Source organism: Triticum aestivum, chromosome 2B (assembly GCF_018294505.1).
Source record: "Triticum aestivum cultivar Chinese Spring chromosome 2B, IWGSC CS RefSeq v2.1, whole genome shotgun sequence".
Taxonomy (NCBI): domain Eukaryota; kingdom Viridiplantae; phylum Streptophyta; class Magnoliopsida; order Poales; family Poaceae; genus Triticum; species Triticum aestivum.
The window spans coordinates 394,202,541-394,220,945 of NC_057798.1; the positions used below are offsets into that span (position 1 = coordinate 394,202,541).

Consider the following 18,405-nt stretch of genomic DNA (forward strand, 5'->3'; position numbering starts at 1 on the left):
AGAACGGAGGGAGTATTTCCCTATATCTATCTAAATAAAGGCTTGATACTACAAAACCTTTGCTAGCTAATTTTCTCCAAGTGAATTCGACCAGACCATGGCTTGAGCTCCTGAGAAAATAACATGACCCCCAAAACGAAACACTTCTGATTGCTCGGACTTAAGCTTAATCTTTCCACCAGTTCCTTTTGTACTTGATCTTAAAAACTAAATCTAGACTATCAGCACCCAGAACATGTAAGATCATCTGATGAAGGTAAGCATGACGGCTTGGTCCACACTTAAGTATTACTACAAAAATGAATGTTCTAGAGAAACCAGCTCAAGGAAAAATACATCATCCTGCTATCAGACCTATCACTTACCCTGTGTTGGGTGGAAAGGGAAAGAAATATCAACAAAGTGCTTTACAACCAACAGAACAGGACTAGGCAGCAACTTAACCGAATATGGAACTGATGTTTAAACACGTGATTCTAATACAGACGTTCCCTCAGTACTTACAAGAATACCTTCTTGCTAAAGGACTTTCTCATGCAAATAGATGTTCCAAGAAATACACGGCTTGCCACCTGAATCAGTATTCTTCACAAGTTTTACAACTGCAAAGGAAGTCTCTTCTGATTGGCCCAGTCCAATTTAAGGATGCAACTATAACTTCACATACTTGTCAACATAACCCTGAAGAAATGAAATAAATCGATTGGTACATACATATCCAAACATAATTATGCTGGACACAAGTAAAGAGCGTGGGAAACGCTATATATATGTAAAACTTAGAATTATGTGCACCCATGCCTAGCTGCTTTTCCAATTTGTTCACTTTTTTCTCGGAAAACAGTAAGGGGGTTCCCTGCTGAAACATATTAATAGATAAAACAAATTTACTACTGTAACAGACTGCAAAGCTTCATTGCCATAAGAAGCCTACACAATCTGGAAACTAAAGTAACCAAAACCTAAAACTGAAACCAGCAACCAGAATAAGAACGCTGGAAGAACAAAAGGTGCACAACAATGCCTTTATTCATCCTAAATAAACTCAACATCTCAGCCAATTAGACAAAGCAGAACCTTATGACTTTGTTGTGGTACTTGGGTGTGTGTGTGTGGACTTGGTGTGGTTGTATGTCCTTTGGCGGTCTGCTTTATCTATAAAGCGGGGCGAAAGCCTTTTTCGGTAAAAATTAGACAAAGCATCAGCAAACTGTTGAAAACTATAGCCTTCCAACTGTTCCTTCTTGTCAAAACATTGCAACAATTCAATATAAACGGTTTAATAAATAAAACTTACTTGCCTCCAGGTTGTTATTTATCTAATTTAAGCATACAAAACTTAAGATGAATCCCAGCCTCCCAAACATAACAGTGCAAACTAGAATTACATGATGCTAAATTCATACCCAATTACCAAAGAATTCTCGAAATCTCCATTTACAAAATCATAGTTTAAGAACTGAATAGCATGAAGACAAGAACATATGTTGCGTTTCACACTATAAGTGGCATAGCATATTTTCCATGGGTGTTTAGATATTTAAACAACCATGTAAGATGACCGTATACTACAGCATGGTAAATACTGGAAACTGTAAAGTAAACATATGGCCAGAAAGAGTATTGGCAGATTCAGTACATAACCAGTATGCTGGTAGCAGTGCAGACATACCATTACTAGTTTGGTCACTTTCCTTTGAGAAGACTGGACATACTGTCTAATCTTGGCTGGTGTTTTCGGTATATGATTGCCAGGAACCGAACTAGAGACCTTATCAACTGTTTTCTTAACAATCATTTTGAAAGCCTCTCTGCTCATGTTTCCCTGCCTCCATGATGGCTTAAGAACTTCTTTAACGAAATCTGCAATAGCAACCTTAAAAAGCTTCATTGATCTGGAGTCCTTACTCTTCTTACTTACATCCAATGACTGGTCATTGTCGATATCACCAGGAATATCTGAGCTCCAGTCTTTAGCACCTAAGGGCTCAGGACTTACATTCTCCACCACACCTGTTTCAGTATCTGCTGCCACCTCTCCAAGTTCTACAACTTCTGATTCGGCAACAAGCCCGAGTCCATGCATATTTTTACTCTCCACTTCTATGTTCACAAGTTTTGATGCATTGCGACTACCAGTGGCACTCAGATTCGCCTCTTGACCAAGATCCATCTTGTTGATTGAATTGCTTGAGGGTTCAATACTATCCAGAAGTGGATCATAGGGACCCATAGGAGTAAAGCCAGGACAAGGTTGTTTCTGCCGACTGGGCACAACTTCTGCAGAACTTTCGTTGAAACGAGTTCCAGATCCAGGAACAGACTGACCAAAAGGACTAGTTGTATTCATGAGCTCTACTGCTTTTGCTGAAGCAGACTCAACTGCATTTGGACTTTGAATAGGACTAATATCAAGAGTCGGATCTGTTTCAAAGGTAGATGCAAATGGGTTGTAGTGTGGCTTGATAGACGATTTAGGCAGAACAATGTCAGATATAGGTACAGGACCCAAGTCACTACTTCCTGGCAGATTTGATGGAAATATCTGGAAAGATGGGTAAGCTATGTTAGCTCCTGAAGCCAAACTGCCAGGAGGAGGCTGTTGCTGGTTATATGAAGATTGATGACTTGAATAAGATAGGCCTACACCAGCAGAAAATTCTGGTCGTCCATCTGGAAGAAGAACTGGTGCATTGTCGAGGGAAAAGGGGCTTTTAAACTCATCATTGTGGAAGGCAGCAGGCTGCTGTTGAGAAGGAAGAGCTGGCTGGGGAGCATGAGGATGGAAATCCAATGGCCTAGGATGAGAAAGATCTGGTGCAGGATAGGTTCTTATCTGATTCTGCAGGAAATCATTTGATGGTGCCATAGCATTTGGCTGAAACTGCATGTGGGGTTCTGAACTTGCAACTGGTGGTTGTCCTGGTAGCAAACTCACATGGTGTGGTGATTTGCTCTGATGAAGATTAGCCCGCTTAGCAAGTGGTGACCTGGTTTGCCTTTCATGTGATGAACTGAAAGAAGAAAAAACGTGTTGTTAGAAATCCAGAAGGGGCCCTAATAATAAACTAGATGGCATGTAAAACGAATTAGAGGCGAAAAAAGGCTTCCAATTTATGGAGATAAGCAGATGCATTTTTTAGTGAGTGATACAAGGTCAGGTACCTTTGGGATGGACTGTGCTTGTTCTCTCCGGAAGGGCTACAGCTCCTCCTTGCTATAGGTGACTGGCTACGAATTCGTTTTGTCTGGATCCTCCCATGCCTTTCACTATGTTGCCTTCCAGCAGACTCACTGCCACTTAAACTTTCTGTGACTGGCTGCCCCGGCTCATCTGAGTTGTGATTTATTGGGCTTCTCTCATCCTTAAGCTGATGCATTCTAGGCTCATAATTCTGCTGAAGGCAAGGAGCCGCATTCACATTTTCCTCTGCATAAGTAACCTGCTGATGACCAATTTCAGTGTTTATATCACTTGATTGATTCGGCTCATTATCTTCAGGCAGCAGAGGGTTGCTGGAAGCACGAGTATGCTCCTCCTCGTCCTCGCTATCATCTGAGGCATAATCTTGTTGTATTAAGTGCAACTGGCTCCCAGCTTCGACAGACACATTTCCAGTTTTAGCCTTCCCACTGCTGCCAGGTGCCAAATCACTGCCAAGGTTGGACATGTCATTAACAGCCTTTGGCACATTAACAGTATTATTATCTCCAGAGCATTCAGCAGCAGCAGGCGAAGAATTGACAACGCTCAGATGAACCCTTGATGGTGAGTCCTCATCTCCTGAAATTTAACTTCAGAAAGTAAATTTACAGAAATAAACTAGCTCAAGAATGAAGCTGAATGCTGTGTCATATCAATCCAGAAGTCTTAGTAGTGGTACATTGGTAGAGAAGGACATAGATATATTGATAGTTAGCCATCATATAGATTGCTATGCAGATGGACAAGGTTGATGATCATAGAACTGTACAGAAGAAGAAGAGAACATACTGGACCACTATCAGGTAAAATGGGCAGGATACCAAATAAACCCACAGAGTAATTAACAACTTGCACCATAAGATGTGCCAAGCTGAATGTTATGATACAACCCCGCAAAAAAGGAATGCTACGATATACACAATGTGGAGAGTGAGGAGGATCCACTCACCACCCATATCCATATCCGAGTCATCAGATACAATTAATTCAGTTGCTTCTTTCTCACTTTTGCCTTCATGACCACCATCTGTGGCACCTTCCTTTCCTTCTGTCTCTGCACATGACTCTGCAGTTGCTGGAGCAGCTGGTGGTGACGGAGGCATGAGAGGGGGAGAAGATGGTGGCGGGGGTGGAGGTGGCAGGTTATCTGGAGCAATGCTTGGTGGCCGCGGTGGTGGTGGAGGGAGAGGCACTGGCATGGGATACTGCGGAGGGGGCTGATACATGGCTTGCGGCGGCCCAGGCATTTGCATATGCCCAAAACCCCTCTGATGTGGGAGCATTGGCATGTGGTGCATCTGACCGAGATGGGCATAGGGATAGGCCTGATTCTGATGTGGCAGCATGCCATGCTGGTACTGCCCAGGCGGTGGACGCATTGCAGGGGTCTGCGGGTACTGCGCCAACGGCGGTGGCGGTGGTAGTGACTGCTGAAGGAAGCCAGCCGTCACCCCAGCTTGTGGTCGAGGCGGTGGAGGCGGCAGCGGTTGCTGCGACAGCGGCGGAGGCGGCGGTGGTGCGGCATGACGGAAGTGTGGATTAAAGCCCCCTCCATGTCCGTACATCCCCGGCTCGGAGTCCAAACCCTTGAAGGAACCTCCTGCAAAATAGTAGAGAGCTGCTGGTTATTACTCCACAAAACGAACTAATCGAACAGGAGATGGGGAACAATCAAACACCCAACAACGCGATTAACCCACCAGAAGCACCCCCATTCCGCGAACCACTAACCCTAGATCGAATCATGCAAGGATCGAAACGACCGTAGCAACCACGAACCGGGAGTCGATGAATGCGCGGAGGGGGGCTCGGAAATTACCTCCCGCGAGCTGGGTTCGAGTTGGAATCGAAGCGAAATCTCCGGGGGGGTCGTCGAGGGTTCGCGACGGGCGGCAGTCGCCGGCGGTTGGCTTCTGACCTCGGACGAACGGGCGGGGCCGGCGGCGCGCGGCGGGGTCGGATGCGACCGGCGAGGTTGGGAGTGGGAGCGGATGGATTGGGGAGAACGAACCGGCTCGGGCTGGGTTGGGTGGATGGGCTCAGGTCGGTCAGGTCGGCTTGGCGATCGTACGGGTGTGGTTCTCAGCAAGTTCGTGCTCTGTTCAAGGTTCAAAAGGCTTTTGCGTAAGGCCGATAAACGGCGTAGGTCAACCGATCCTAACCCAGGATCGGTCGCCTCCTGTCCGTTCCATCACGATGTCCCGGCAGTACAATCACTTTCTACCCCAATCCAGCACGCGTAGCCACCCTTCACAAACAAACAACGTGTTTTCTGTCTCCTGCCGGTTGTCCTTCCCGGCCACCGCCCTCGTCGTCGGTCGTTGCTTGCCGCCCTCCCCATCGGTCGCAGGTCGTCATCCTCGCCGCTCGTTGCAACTCGTCCTCATCGTCACAGCCCTTGCACTGTTGTCGCGGTAGGTGGCTCATTGTAGCATTGCCCGTCGCCCATTGCAGCAACTCGACTCGCCGGTGTAGCTCGTCGCGCCCTTCGTCACATGGAGCAACACCGTCGCATCACCATCGCTCGTCCCCCATCACACACCACTCACAGTATCGTCGTCGATGATTGTAGCAGTGTCGTTGTCAGTTGCAGCTTTATCTTGGCCTATTGCAGCTCTGCCCCTTGCCAGTTGCGACTCTGACATGGTCGATTGTAGCTATGCTCACAGACAGGGGGAAGCTCGGTGCACCACAGGTCGCATCGCCAGTGTCATCACGCACCAGCCATTGTCTCCCTAGGTGGCTCAGTTGGCAGCATACGCATGCAGCCCTCGCAGCACCGCGCGAACCAGCTCGCGAGTGGAGCATGTTGTCGGTGTCAAAACCGACGGATCTCGGGTAGGGGGTCCCGAGCTGTGGATCTTGGACTAATGGGGAACAGGAGACGAAGGACACAATGTTTACCCAGGTACGGACCCTCTCTAAGAGGTAAAACCCTACGTCATGCTCAATTATATTGAAGTGTATAGGATGGTTATAGAGTCGATCTACCACGAGATCAGTTAAACTAAACCCTAGGCTAGTAGGATGATGGATGTTGTTCTAGCCTCTACAGACCAAACCCTCTTATTTATATAGACACCAGGGGTACTAGGTTTACACATGGTCTGTTACAACAAGGGAAATAAACATGTTGAATCTTCCATCTTGACTTGGAGGACACACAAAGACTTTGAGGGTTTCCTGTCCGGATACGGAGTCGCCTTGTAGTTCGGTCTCGTAGTAGTCATATCGCGGGCCACCCGCCGGTCCATCAGAAGTAGGTCGGCGGCCCGAGGACCCCCTAGTCCAGGACTCCCTCAGTAGCCTCCGAACTAGGCTCCAACGCCGGCATCTTGTAATTCCTGAATTTGCAGTCTTCGGCTTGCGGGCGAGTTCTTCTCTCCCCCTGTGTTCGGAATAATCTTCCTCGGTTGAATCTCCACAAAAACCATCTGGTCAAGTATCGGTCACGCACTCCATTAAGTAGTATCCGGAATCCAGATTGTCGATCTTACTTAGCCTCGAAGGCCAACCTCTCAAGTGTGAACAGTGCCTTCGCCTGATAACTTTCGGCGAAGGGTCACGTCCGGTCATAAACACCGAACCGTTGTGAGTACTTGATGCGCGGTTCAAGCCAGCCCCTTCATCGGCACGTCTTAGGTGCGGATCGTGCCCCGCTTTTTGGGGATATGATCAATGATTTCGATCATCCCACTCGCGCATAATGTTACGAGTATATGGGGAAGTGGAGAGACCTACGGCACAGTTAAAGGACCTTTGGTATTTTGGCAGCATATAAAAGGGGAACAACCACCACTATCGGTGTACGCCTTCTCCTTCCTCTCGCCACCACTTTCCCAATCTTCGGAGCTCCAACGCTGATACGTCTCCAACGTATCTATAACTTTTTATTGTTCCATGTTGTTATATTATAATTCTTGGATGTTTTACAATCATTTTATAACAACTTTATATCATTTTTAGGACTAGCCTATTGACATAGTGCCCAGTGCCAGTTGCTGTTTTTTGCTTTTTCACTCAACAGGAAATCAATACCAAACGGAGTCCAAACGCAGCGAAACTTTTTGGAGATTTTTTCTGGACCAAAAGACACGAGATGGGCCAAAGAAGTACCAGAGGGGTGCCCCGAGGGGGGCACAACCCTTGGGTCTATTCTTTATCATATTTGCTTCAAGATCTATTTTTATTTGCTTTTGTTTTCAGATCTATAATTCTAAAAACCCAAAAATACCTTGTTGCACCTTTTATTTATTTAATTTATTGTGTTCTATCGAGAGATCTATTTATCCAAAATCATACAAATCAATCTATCTTTTTACCCAAGAGGGATTGACAACCCCTCTTACGCATCGGGTTGTAAGTATTTGTTCTTTGTGTGCAGGTACCGTTTACATAGTTTTGCTTGGTTCTCCTACTGGTTCGATAACCTTGGTTTCATCACTGAGGGAAATACCTACTGTAGTTGTGATGCATCATCCCTTCCTCTTCGGAGAAAAACTGACGCGGACATGAGCCATCTAGAAAGGATTTCTGGCGTTGTTGCCGGGGAGACATCATCAACATCTATCGGGTTCCTAATCACAAATCTCATCTCCTTGCAATTTACATTATTTGCCATTTTCCTCTCGTTTTCATCTCCCCCACTTCACAAAAATTTGTCATTTTATTCGCCTCCTTTTTGTTTTCCTTTTTTCTCGTTAGATCTCTTGTTTGCTATGTTTGCTTGTGTTGCCATGTGCCTTCTATTTGCTTGCATCTTTGCTTGCTAAAAATCTATTGATATGGATCATCATCCACTTGCTAATTTTTTCAAGAGATCTAATTATGATGAACCAATTGCTAGTGAATTGAGTTCACTAGATTATCTTTATGAAGTTTTGCTTGAGATTTATGAATCTGAAAATTGTGATGAAGTGTTAAACGAAGAAATTTGTAAAGTGATTCATGATAGCTCCTTGAATGAAAAGCATGATTGCAAGAATGTTATTATAAATTCTATTAATGTCAATTGTGTTAGTGATATGCAAAACCCCAAGCTTGGGGATGCTTGTTTTGCTATATCCACTACTTATTGCAATGATCATGATTAGGGTGATGATGATTCTTATGATCTCGAAAATTTATTTAAACATCATGATGAATATGCTTGTGATAATAGTAAAAGTGGGTTTGGAAGAGAGTCAACTTTAGCTAGAAGGCTCCCAATAATTCGGAGGGTGAAAATCTTGTTGAGAAAATTGATAAAAGTGGGTTTGGAGAGGTCAAAACTTGAACTAGTGATGTGCCCACTCTTTTGGATTATAAAGACTTTAATTATGATAATTGCACTTTGATTGATTGTATTTCTTTATTGCAATCCATGATTAATTCACCTCATGCCTATGAACAAAATAAAGCTTTTACTAAACATATCGTAGATGCCATGATGAAAGCTTTGGAAGAAAAAATGGAATTAGAGATCTCAATTCCTAGATAATTACATGATGAATGGGAACCTACTATCAAAGTCAAGATTAAAAATTATGACTGTTTTGCCTTATGTGTTTCCACAATTCCGAAATCTTTATGTTATGTGATTGATCTTACCGGTATTGAAGAATGTTCTCTTAATTTGCACTTAGTAGATTCTACAATTAAAAAGCCTATGGGAAGAATTAATGATATTCTTATTCTTGTAAATAGGAATTATGTGCCTATAGATTTTTATTGTTCTTGATATTTATTGCAATCCGGCTTGTCCAATTATACTTGGTAGGCCATTTTTACGCATTATAGATGTCGTGATTGATACGAAAGAAGGCGATATTAAATTTCAGTTTCCACTAAGAAAAGGTATGGAACACTTCCCTAGAACAGGAATTAAGCCACCATATGAATCAATCATGAGGTCATCCTATGGATCTAAAACCAAAGATGATAACACTTGAATCTATGCTTTATGCCTAGCTAGGGGCATAAAACGATAGTGCTTGTTGGGAGACAACCCAATGAATAAATTTTATTTTTGCCTTTTTCTTTTTGTTCTTGAGTGTTTGCACAATTATGCTAGTGTTATGATTGTGTTTTTTATGTTTTAATTAGTGTTTGTGCCAAGCAAAGCCTTTGGGATCATGTTGGGTGATAGTTGCTTTGATCTTGTTGGAAAATATAAACTTTGTGCGCCAGCCACGGAATTATTAAAAATCACAGAAGTGCAATAAATTCCTGATTTTTGTACACAATATTGATATACAAATTGCCCACGTTGTCCTAATTTTTCAGAATTTTTGAAGTTACACATGTATACAAAGTTTTTAGATTGCTACAGACTATTCTGTTTCTGACAGATTCTGTTTTCTTTATGTTGTGTGCTTATTTTGATGAATCTATGGACTTTGTCGGGGGGTATATGATAGAGGCAAAGGTGTCCCGTCTTTCGATGAGATGATGGATTTTGCTTTGGTGGAAGTCGACTTTGACGATCCGACTACGAACGTGCGAGGACGTCGCGCCTTAGCAATCGCTAAACCAACTCCGAGAGGTTATTGACCACGCCGGAGCACGATCAACCTGACCACGAGGGTCTGTTTCCTGCGAGCAAACGAAGAACAAGCAAGAAACTGAGATTGCAATCTGGATATTGCGAATATAAGATGAAAGCTTTATTGATCAAGGTGGGGTTCTGTGACGCCTTTGTCTGGTCGTTGAACACAAACGAAGTACGCGAAGTTGCAGCTATGACGAACTTTAATCTAAACAAAACCCAAAGTCTAAACGGTGCCCTAAGGGCTGTATATATGGAGGAAGAGAGGGGGAATTTCGTGGCCCTTGGTGGAGGGGTCCGAAATCAACCCTATCTCTTGTTTCCCCACACATACGGACTCTAAAAATAGCCTATACTAATGTATTTCGAAATTACATGGGCCTGGCCCAATAAAAAGGTGACGCAGCACCTATAATAGCCTCTGGACGAAATTTATGAACTGGCATCTTGTATATTTCGTCCAAGGCTTCATGCACTCGTTATGGTGGCTTCAAAGACCTGAAATCATCACTCGTAACTCCGTTCTTGTCCCCCTTGCGCATGCCATCATCTCCATGCTTTCTCTTGCTCAAATGTTCATCCTTCTCCAAGCTAGGCCCTTCATTTGTAAGCAAAACAAATGTATCCAATTTAGGCAGCATCATATTCTCATGAACATTAGAATCATTACCAAGAAACGAAAGTACCTGGTAATTTAGTTGGCGTGCGCGAGCTCTAGTAATTGGTCCAGTATGTATAGCAGCAGGGGTTGTGGGTGTAACAATGGTATTGATGTCCTCATCATCCTCCCCTTCTTGAAATGAAGTCGTCCTCGACGGAAGCTCATCTTCCTCACCCAAATAAGGCTTCAAATCTGCAATGTTAAAAGTGGGATTAACCCCAAAATCTGCAGGCAGCTCAAGTTTGTATGCATTATCATTTATTTTCTCTAACACCTTAAAGGGACCATCAGCACGTGGCATTAGCTTTGATTTGCGCAAATCAGGAAATCTATCTTTACGCAAATGTAACCAAACAAGATCTTCAGGTGCAAACACAACATGTTTTCTACCCTTATCTCCAGCAAGTTTATATTTAGCATTCATACGCTCAATGTTTTCCTTAGTTAACTCATGCATTTTTAAAACCAATTTAGCACGTTGTTTAGCATCAAAATTAACCTTCTCCGAAGATGGAAGAGGCAACAAATCAATAGGTGCACGAGGTAGGAAACCATACACAACTTCAAAAGGGCACATCTTAGTAGTAGAATGCAATGAACGATTATAAGCAAATTCAATATGAGGCAAGCATTCCTCCCACATTTTCTTATTACTCTTCAAAACAACCCTAAGCATAGTAGACAATGTTCTATTGACTACTTCAGTTTGGCGATCAGTTTGGGGGTGACAAGTAGTACTAAAAAGCAGTTTAGTCCCCAACTTATCCCATAAACATCTCCAAAAGTGGCTAAGAAATTTAGTATCACGATCTGAAACAATAGTATTTGGCACACCATGCAAGCGAATAATTTCACGAAAGAACAAATCAGCAACATTAACAGCATCATCGCTTTTATGACATGGTATAAAGTGTGCCATTTTCGAGAATCTATCCACGACAACAAATATGCTATCCCTCCCCTTCTTTGTTCGAGGTAAACCTAAAACAAAGTCCATAGATATATCCTCCCAAGGAACACTAGGTACAGGCAAAGGCATATATAAACCATGAGGATTGAGTCGTGACTTAGCTTTTTGACATGTAGTGCAGCGAGCAATAAAACGCTCAACATCCCGTCTCATCTTTGGCCAAAAGAAATGTGTAGCAAGTACGTCCTCCATCTTCTTCACACAAAAGTGTCCCATTAATCCTCCTCCATGCGCCTCCTGCAACAACAAAAGACGAACGAAGCTAGCTGGAATGCATAGCTTGTTAGCACGAAACACAAATCCATCGTTAACGACAAACTTGTTCCACATTCTTCCTTCTTTACAATTCTGCATTACATCTTTAAAATCAGCATCATGCACATATTGATCTTTGATGGTCTCCAAACCAAATATTTTGAAGTCAAGTTGTGAAAGCATAGTATAGCGATGAGACAATGCATCAGCAATAACATTTTCTTTTCCCTTCTTGTGTTTAATGACATAAGGGAAAGTCTCAATGAATTCAACCCATTTAGCATGTCTACGATTCAGTTTAGCTTGACTTTTAATATGTTTCAAAGATTCATGATCAGAATGTGTAACAAATTCTTTGGGCCATAAATAATGTTGCCATGTTTCTAAAGTCCGAACAAGAGCATATAATTCTTTATCATAAGTAGAATAATTCAGACTAGGCCCACTCAATTTTTCAGAAAAGTATGCAACAGGTTTGCCATCTTGTAATAACACACCTCCTAATCCAATTCCACTAGCATCACATTCAAGCTCAAAAGTCTTATTAAAATCAGGAAGTTGGAGTAAAGGAGCATGTGTCAACTTATCTTTCAATACCGTGAAGGCTTCTTCCTGTGCGGTACCCCAAAGAAAAGGCACATCTTTCTTTGTAAGCTCATTGAGAGGTACAGCAATGGTGCTGAAATCTCTCACAAAACGCCTATAGAATCCAGCGAGGCCAAGAAAACTCCTCACTTGTGTGACCGTTTTGGGCTGCGGCCAACTCTCAATAGCTTCAATCTTGGCTTTATCAACTTCAATTCCCTGTGGAATAACAACATAGCCAAGAAAAGATACTCGGTCGGTGCAAAAGGTGCACTTCCCAAGGTTACCAAACAAACGTGCATCACGTAGAGCAATAAAAACAGCACGTAAATGTTCCAAATATTCTTCCAAAGATCTACTATAAATCAATATGTCATCAAAGTAAACTACCACAAATCGTCCAATGAAAGCACGTAAAACTTCGTTCATTAATCTCATGAAAGTACTGGGTGCATTAGTTAACCCAAAAGGCATGACTAACCACTCATATAATCCAAACTTAGTTTTAAATGCTGTTTTTCATTCATCTCCCAATTTCATACAAATTTGATGGTATCCACTACGCAAATCAACTTTGGAGAATATTGTAGAGCCACTCAATTCATCAAGCACATCATCTAGCCTAGGAATAGGATGGCGATAACGAACAATAATATTATTAATGCCTCTACAATCAACACACATACGTGATGTACCATCCTTTTTCAGAACTAGAATAATAGGAACAACACAAGGACTAAGGGATTCACGTATATAACCTTTGTCGAGAAGCTCTTGTACTTGACGCATAATCTCCTTCGTCTCCTCTGGATTGGTACAGTATGGTGCATGGTTTGGCAGTGAAGCACCGGGTATTAAGTCAATCTGATGCTCAATCCCTCGAATAGGCAGTAATCCCGGTGGCACGTCTTGTGGAAAGACGTCAGCGAACTCCTGCAAAATGTTAGTGACAGCAGGAGGCAAAGAGGAAGGCACGTCCTCGAATGAAAATAATGCCTCTTTGCACACAAAAGCATAGCAAATAGATTTGCTGAAATCTAGCTCATCAATATCAGATTTGGTGGCAAATAAACATGCACTTTTCAATTTAATTTCAGAAGCAACACTAGATGGTTTATTATTAGGCTTCATTTGTTGCTCAAATTCTTTTGCCACAATCTGATTTTCACTCTTATTCTTCTCCTGTTTTGCTTTATTAGCTCTATTAATATCATCTTTCAAAATGGAATCAGGAGTCATAGGAAGCAAAGTAATATTTTTATCCTTATGAACAAGAGTATAGTGATTGTTTCTACCATGGTGTACAGAATTTTTATCAAATTGCCATGGTCTACCAAGTAATAAGGAACATGTTTGCATAGGTACCACATCATAATCAACATAATCAGCATATGTAGAGATACTAAAATGCACACGAACAGTACATGTTACCTTAACCTTGCCGCTGTTGTTGAACCATTGGATGTAGTAAGGATGTGGATGTGGTCTTGTGGTGAGAGAAAGCTTCTCCACCATCTCCATGCTAGCCAAGTTGTTGCAGCTCCCTCCGTCTATTATGACGCGCATAGAACGTTCCTTCACAACTCCCTTGGTATGGAACAAATTGTGCCTCTGATTTTGCTCAGCTTGTGTGACCTGCACACTCAAAACACGTTGAGCAACTAAACATTCATACCTGTCAGCGTCTTCAGGAGCCATGTATTGCGTCTCATGATCAGAATCATCTCCACCATGTTCTTCATGTGTAATAAGAGCCAAAGTCTCCTCATCATAGTCACTAGCGGACTCATATCCAGCACCCTCGGTAGCAATCATCACACGCGGAGATTTGCATTCTCTCGCATAATGACCTCCTCCCTTACAACGACGACAAATAATATCACTTGTGTGCCCTGTTGATGCCATGGAAGAAGAAGAACTCTGTGCAGGCCCGGCAGGTGCGCTCTTGGCAGATAATGGTGGTTGTGCCTGTTTTCTTGTATCATGGCTGGAGGAGGCACCTGATTGAGGTGCTGGTGCAGTTGAAGTAGAAGATGCACACGATGTCCATGATGAAAGTCGGCCTGCAGAAAAGTTAGTTCGCACCAATGCTTGTCGATCCTGCACTTCACGTTCAGCTTTACAAGCAAGATGGAATAAATGAGTGATATTAGTATACTTCTTATAGTCTAGAATGGTCTGAATCTCTTTATTTAATCCACCCAGAAAACGTGCAAGCATAGCTTCATTCTCCTCAACAATACCACATCGAATCATGCCAGTTTGTAATTCCTAATAATATTCTTCTACAGAATTTTTCCTTGTCTTAAACGCTGCAATTTTTTAAGCAATTCACGTTGATAATATGGTGGAACCCAACGCGTACGCATAGCAGTTTTCAAAGCAGCCCAAGTAGTTGGAATAGGATATAATCTACAATGTTCAGACCACCAGACACATGCAAAACTAGTGAAAGCACAAACAACAGTAGCAACCCGTCTCTCCTCGGGATATTGTAAACATGTAAAACGTTGTTCAGTTTCTAACTCCCAAGTAAGATATATATCAGGAACATATCTACCCTCAAATGGTGGAATATTCAATTTCAGTTTAGGAATATGGACATCATCTCATACCTGAGGTGGTGGTGCAGGCCTACCATTACGAATATATACCTGAGGTCGGCCTGCTGGTGGTGGTGCTGGTGGCTGCACGTAGTTCGGATTTTGATCAACCTCATCCTCATAATCGCCCGCATACTCATCCTCCTCCTGGGTACCAGCAGCAGCAGTAGCACGAGCCAAAGAAGCATCAACAACAGGAACAGCAGCACCAAAAGTTTGGCCATCCTCAATAGGAACACGCTTCGCTCGTCCATACTGATTCGGAAGGAGGCGTTGTTGTTGTTGTTGCAGAGGTGCGATAGGTGCAGCCGGCGGTGGTGGTGGAAAACGCGTGAGCAATTCATTAAACTTGCTATCAAGCTTTGTTTCAAACGTCTTCTCAATGCCATCTATCTTCTCCATGGCCTCGTCAAATCTGTTTAGCACATCTTGCACCTGTCCACTCATCATTTGCTGAAATTTATCATGTAGCTGTTTGTTCGTCAGGTTCTCCCAATCAGTCTCATCGGCTTGTGATCCTACCATGGTTAGCAGCAAATAGAAACACACAAGAATATGATCCTACAGAGTACTAAGAAGTGGTGGTGGTGTATCACAAACCCGTCAAGAAAATCTCAAATTCTTACTAGTTCTTACCCAGCAGCAGGTGGTGATCGGCAACCGTTGTAGTCAAAACTCTCAAAGCTTGGACAGAGCGATTACCAGGGAGAGTCAAACGCACGACGTAGATGTATGTGGAGCTGGGAAAGCTTATAATATGGTAGGAAAAAAGGATCAGCAATAATCAATTCAGAGATGCAAAGTTGAATAAACGCTCAACGACGGTACTGTGCTGGTCCTAGGCTAGACTGTACTAGAGACGCGAGCCTAGAACACTAACAAAATCACGGCGCTGCACGTAAACAAGGGAAAAGCACACTCTGGATTTTTTTTCGCTTTTTTTTGCGCTCCTTTTTTTTGCGCTGTTTTTTTTGCGAAAATCACTATAATGGCGAGTGTCTCAAAACTCTTCTGAGGTCAAACTGACAGGATGGGCACGAAATTTTTTTGACCAATTTTTTTTTTCGACTGCCCGGACCCAAAAACTGGAAACGGGTCAAAAAAAACTTTCTATAACAGCGACTGTCTCAATACGCTTAGAAACACCTAAAAATAGGATAGCCAGAATTTTTTTCGACAAGTGCGTTTTCAGAAAATTTTGGGCCTAAACGGAGGGTGGTTTCCGGACTCTTTTTTTTGCCGAAACCTACTCCGGCAAGGAAACACGAATTGGAAACTAGATGGATCTCGAAAACAAACCTAATATGACAAGAACTCGGATTGGTGGTGGATATATGATGGTAGATGGCAGCGGTGGTGGTATATGGCAGCGGTGGTGGTATATGGATACGGATTCGAAGCGGTGGCGGATAAGCGGTGGTGGTAGATGGCAGGGGCGATGATGATGGTGCGACAGCGGCGTGACAACTTATGACCAGAACTCGAAACTCTAAAAGACTACACTCTAAGACCAGCAACTAGACACGACGATGCAACCGCAAATTCAACAAAGCAAAACCCTAAAAAGATTATGCAAAGGCTCAGATTGGTTCGGATATGATGAACTAACCCTAATTTTTTTGTGGCTTTTTCATGGACTGTAGGTATGAAGAACATACTCGATCTAAACTACGAAAAAATGCAAAATCTCACCGAGCAACCTGGAAATCTGATACCACTTGATAGAGGCAAAGGTGTCCCGTCTTTCGATGAGATGATGGATTTCGCTTTGGTGGAAGTCGACTTTGACGATCCGACTACGAACGTGCGAGGACGTCGCGCCTTAGCAATCGCTAAACCAACTCCGAGAGGTTATTGACCACGCTGGAGCATGATCAACCTGACCACGAGGGTCTGTTTCCTGCGAGCAAACGAAGAACAAGCAAGAAACTGAGATTGCAATCTGGATATTGCGAATATAAGATGAAAGCTTTATTGATCAAGGTGGGGTTCTGTGACGCCTTTGTCTGGTCATTGAATACAAACAAAGTACGCGAAGTTGCAGCTATGGCGAACTTTAATCTAAACAAAACCCAAAGTCTAAACGGTGCCCTAAGGGCTGTATATATGGAGGAAGAGAGGGGGAATTTCGTGGCCCTTGGTGGAGGGGTCCGAAATCAACCCTATCTCTTGTTTCCCCACACATACGGACTCTAAAAATAGCCTATACTAATGTATTTCGAAATTACATGGGCCTGGCCCAATAAAAAGGTGACGCAGCACCTATAATAGCCTCTGGACGAAATTTATGAAGTGGCATCTTGTATATTTCATCCAAGGCTTCATGCACTCGTTATGGTGGCTTCAAAGACCTGAAATCATCACTGGTAACTCCGTTCTTGTTCCCCTTGCGCATGCCATCATCTCCATGCTTTCTCTTGCTCAAATGTTCATCCTTCTCCAAGCTAGGCCCTTCATTTGTAAGCAAAACAAATGTATCCAATTTAGGCAGCATCATATTCTCACGAACATTAGAATCATTACCAAGAAACGAAAGTACCTGGTAATTTAGTTGGCGTGCGCGAGCTCTAGTAATTGGTCCAGTATGTATAGCAGCAGGGGCTGTGGGTGTAACAATGGTATTGATGTCCTCATCGGTATAAGCCATAGCAAAGGTGGAATATAGTAGATATAATGGAAAAATAAAATATGAATTGGTTTGCAACAATACTTAGAGTGGTTATTTGCTTTGTTATACTAACGGATCTCATGAAGGTTTTTGTTAAGTTTTGTGTGATTGAAGTTTTCAAGTTTTGGGTGGGATCACGGTGGATGAAGGGATAAGGAGTAAGAAGAGCCTAAGCTTGGGGATGCCCCATGGAACCCCAAGTTATTATCCAAAGAGGAACAAGAAACTAAGCTTGGGGATAGCCTGAGTGGCATCCCCTCTTTCTTCTAACGACCATCAGTATTTTACTTGGAGCTATATTTTTATTCGTCACATATCATGAGTTTTGTTTGGAGCGTCTTGTATTATATGAGTCTTTGCTTTTAATTTTTAGTGTCATCTATCCTTGCTGGATACACCTATTTGAGAGAGCCAAAATTATGTTATGATTTGTTAGAATTGCTCTATATGCTTCACTTAAATTTTTTGAGCTATGGAATTGCTCTAGTGCTTCACTTACATCTTTTTGAGCATGGTGTGCTTTAATATTTTTTAAGAAATGCTCTCATGCTTCACTTAGATTTATTTGAGAGTTAGTAAAATTTTGAAGAAATTTTCTCATGCTTCACTTATATTATTTTGAGAAGAAGAAAAAAATTTATGCTCATGTTCTTCACTTAGATTTGTTTGAGCTTATCAAAAGCAACATATGAAATTAGTCCCAAAGTGATAGATATTCAAGAGGGATGTAATAAGAACTTTCATGAAGATCATTGGACAAAATAAACTTGATTCTTTGTAATAGTTTTGAGATATGATGATAGTGATATATGAGTCATGTTGACGAGTAATTATGCTTAAGTAAGAATATTGGTGCTAAGGTTTGTGATTCCCTATGCAAGCACGAAAGTCAATAGTTATGCAATGAAATTAAATCCTACTTGTGGTGCATT

General features: G+C 42.5%; 1 protein-coding gene across 1 annotated transcript; it reads right to left on the reverse strand.

The window, feature by feature from the left end:
- Positions 1-238: 238 nt before the first annotated feature.
- Positions 239-5,330, reverse strand: LOC123045098 (YLP motif-containing protein 1). Its single transcript, XM_044468032.1, has 5 exons — positions 5,025-5,330; positions 4,155-4,805; positions 3,166-3,784; positions 1,673-3,014; positions 239-681 (listed from the first exon to the last, which is right to left on the reverse strand). The coding sequence occupies exons 2-5, from the start codon at positions 4,768-4,770 to the stop codon at positions 652-654; spliced, it is 2,607 nt and encodes an 868-aa protein (XP_044323967.1). The 5' UTR covers positions 4,771-4,805; positions 5,025-5,330; the 3' UTR covers positions 239-651.
- Between the last annotated feature and the right edge of the window lie 13,075 nt (positions 5,331-18,405).

What these genes read in the sequence shown, in the direction of transcription:
- LOC123045098 (XM_044468032.1), bottom strand. Translation starts at nt 4,770, where the DNA reads ATGTACGGACATGGAGGGGGCTTTAATCCACACTTCCGTCATGCCGCA. An exon ending in CTCGGATATGGATATGGGTG is followed by an intron (nt 3,785 to 4,154) that starts GTGAGTGGATCC and finishes GTTAAATTTCAG; the next exon opens with GAGATGAGGACTCACCATCA. An exon ending in AAGTGACCAAACTAGTAATG is followed by an intron (nt 682 to 1,672) that starts GTATGTCTGCAC and finishes TCATTTCTTCAG; the next exon opens with GGTTATGTTGACAAGTATGT.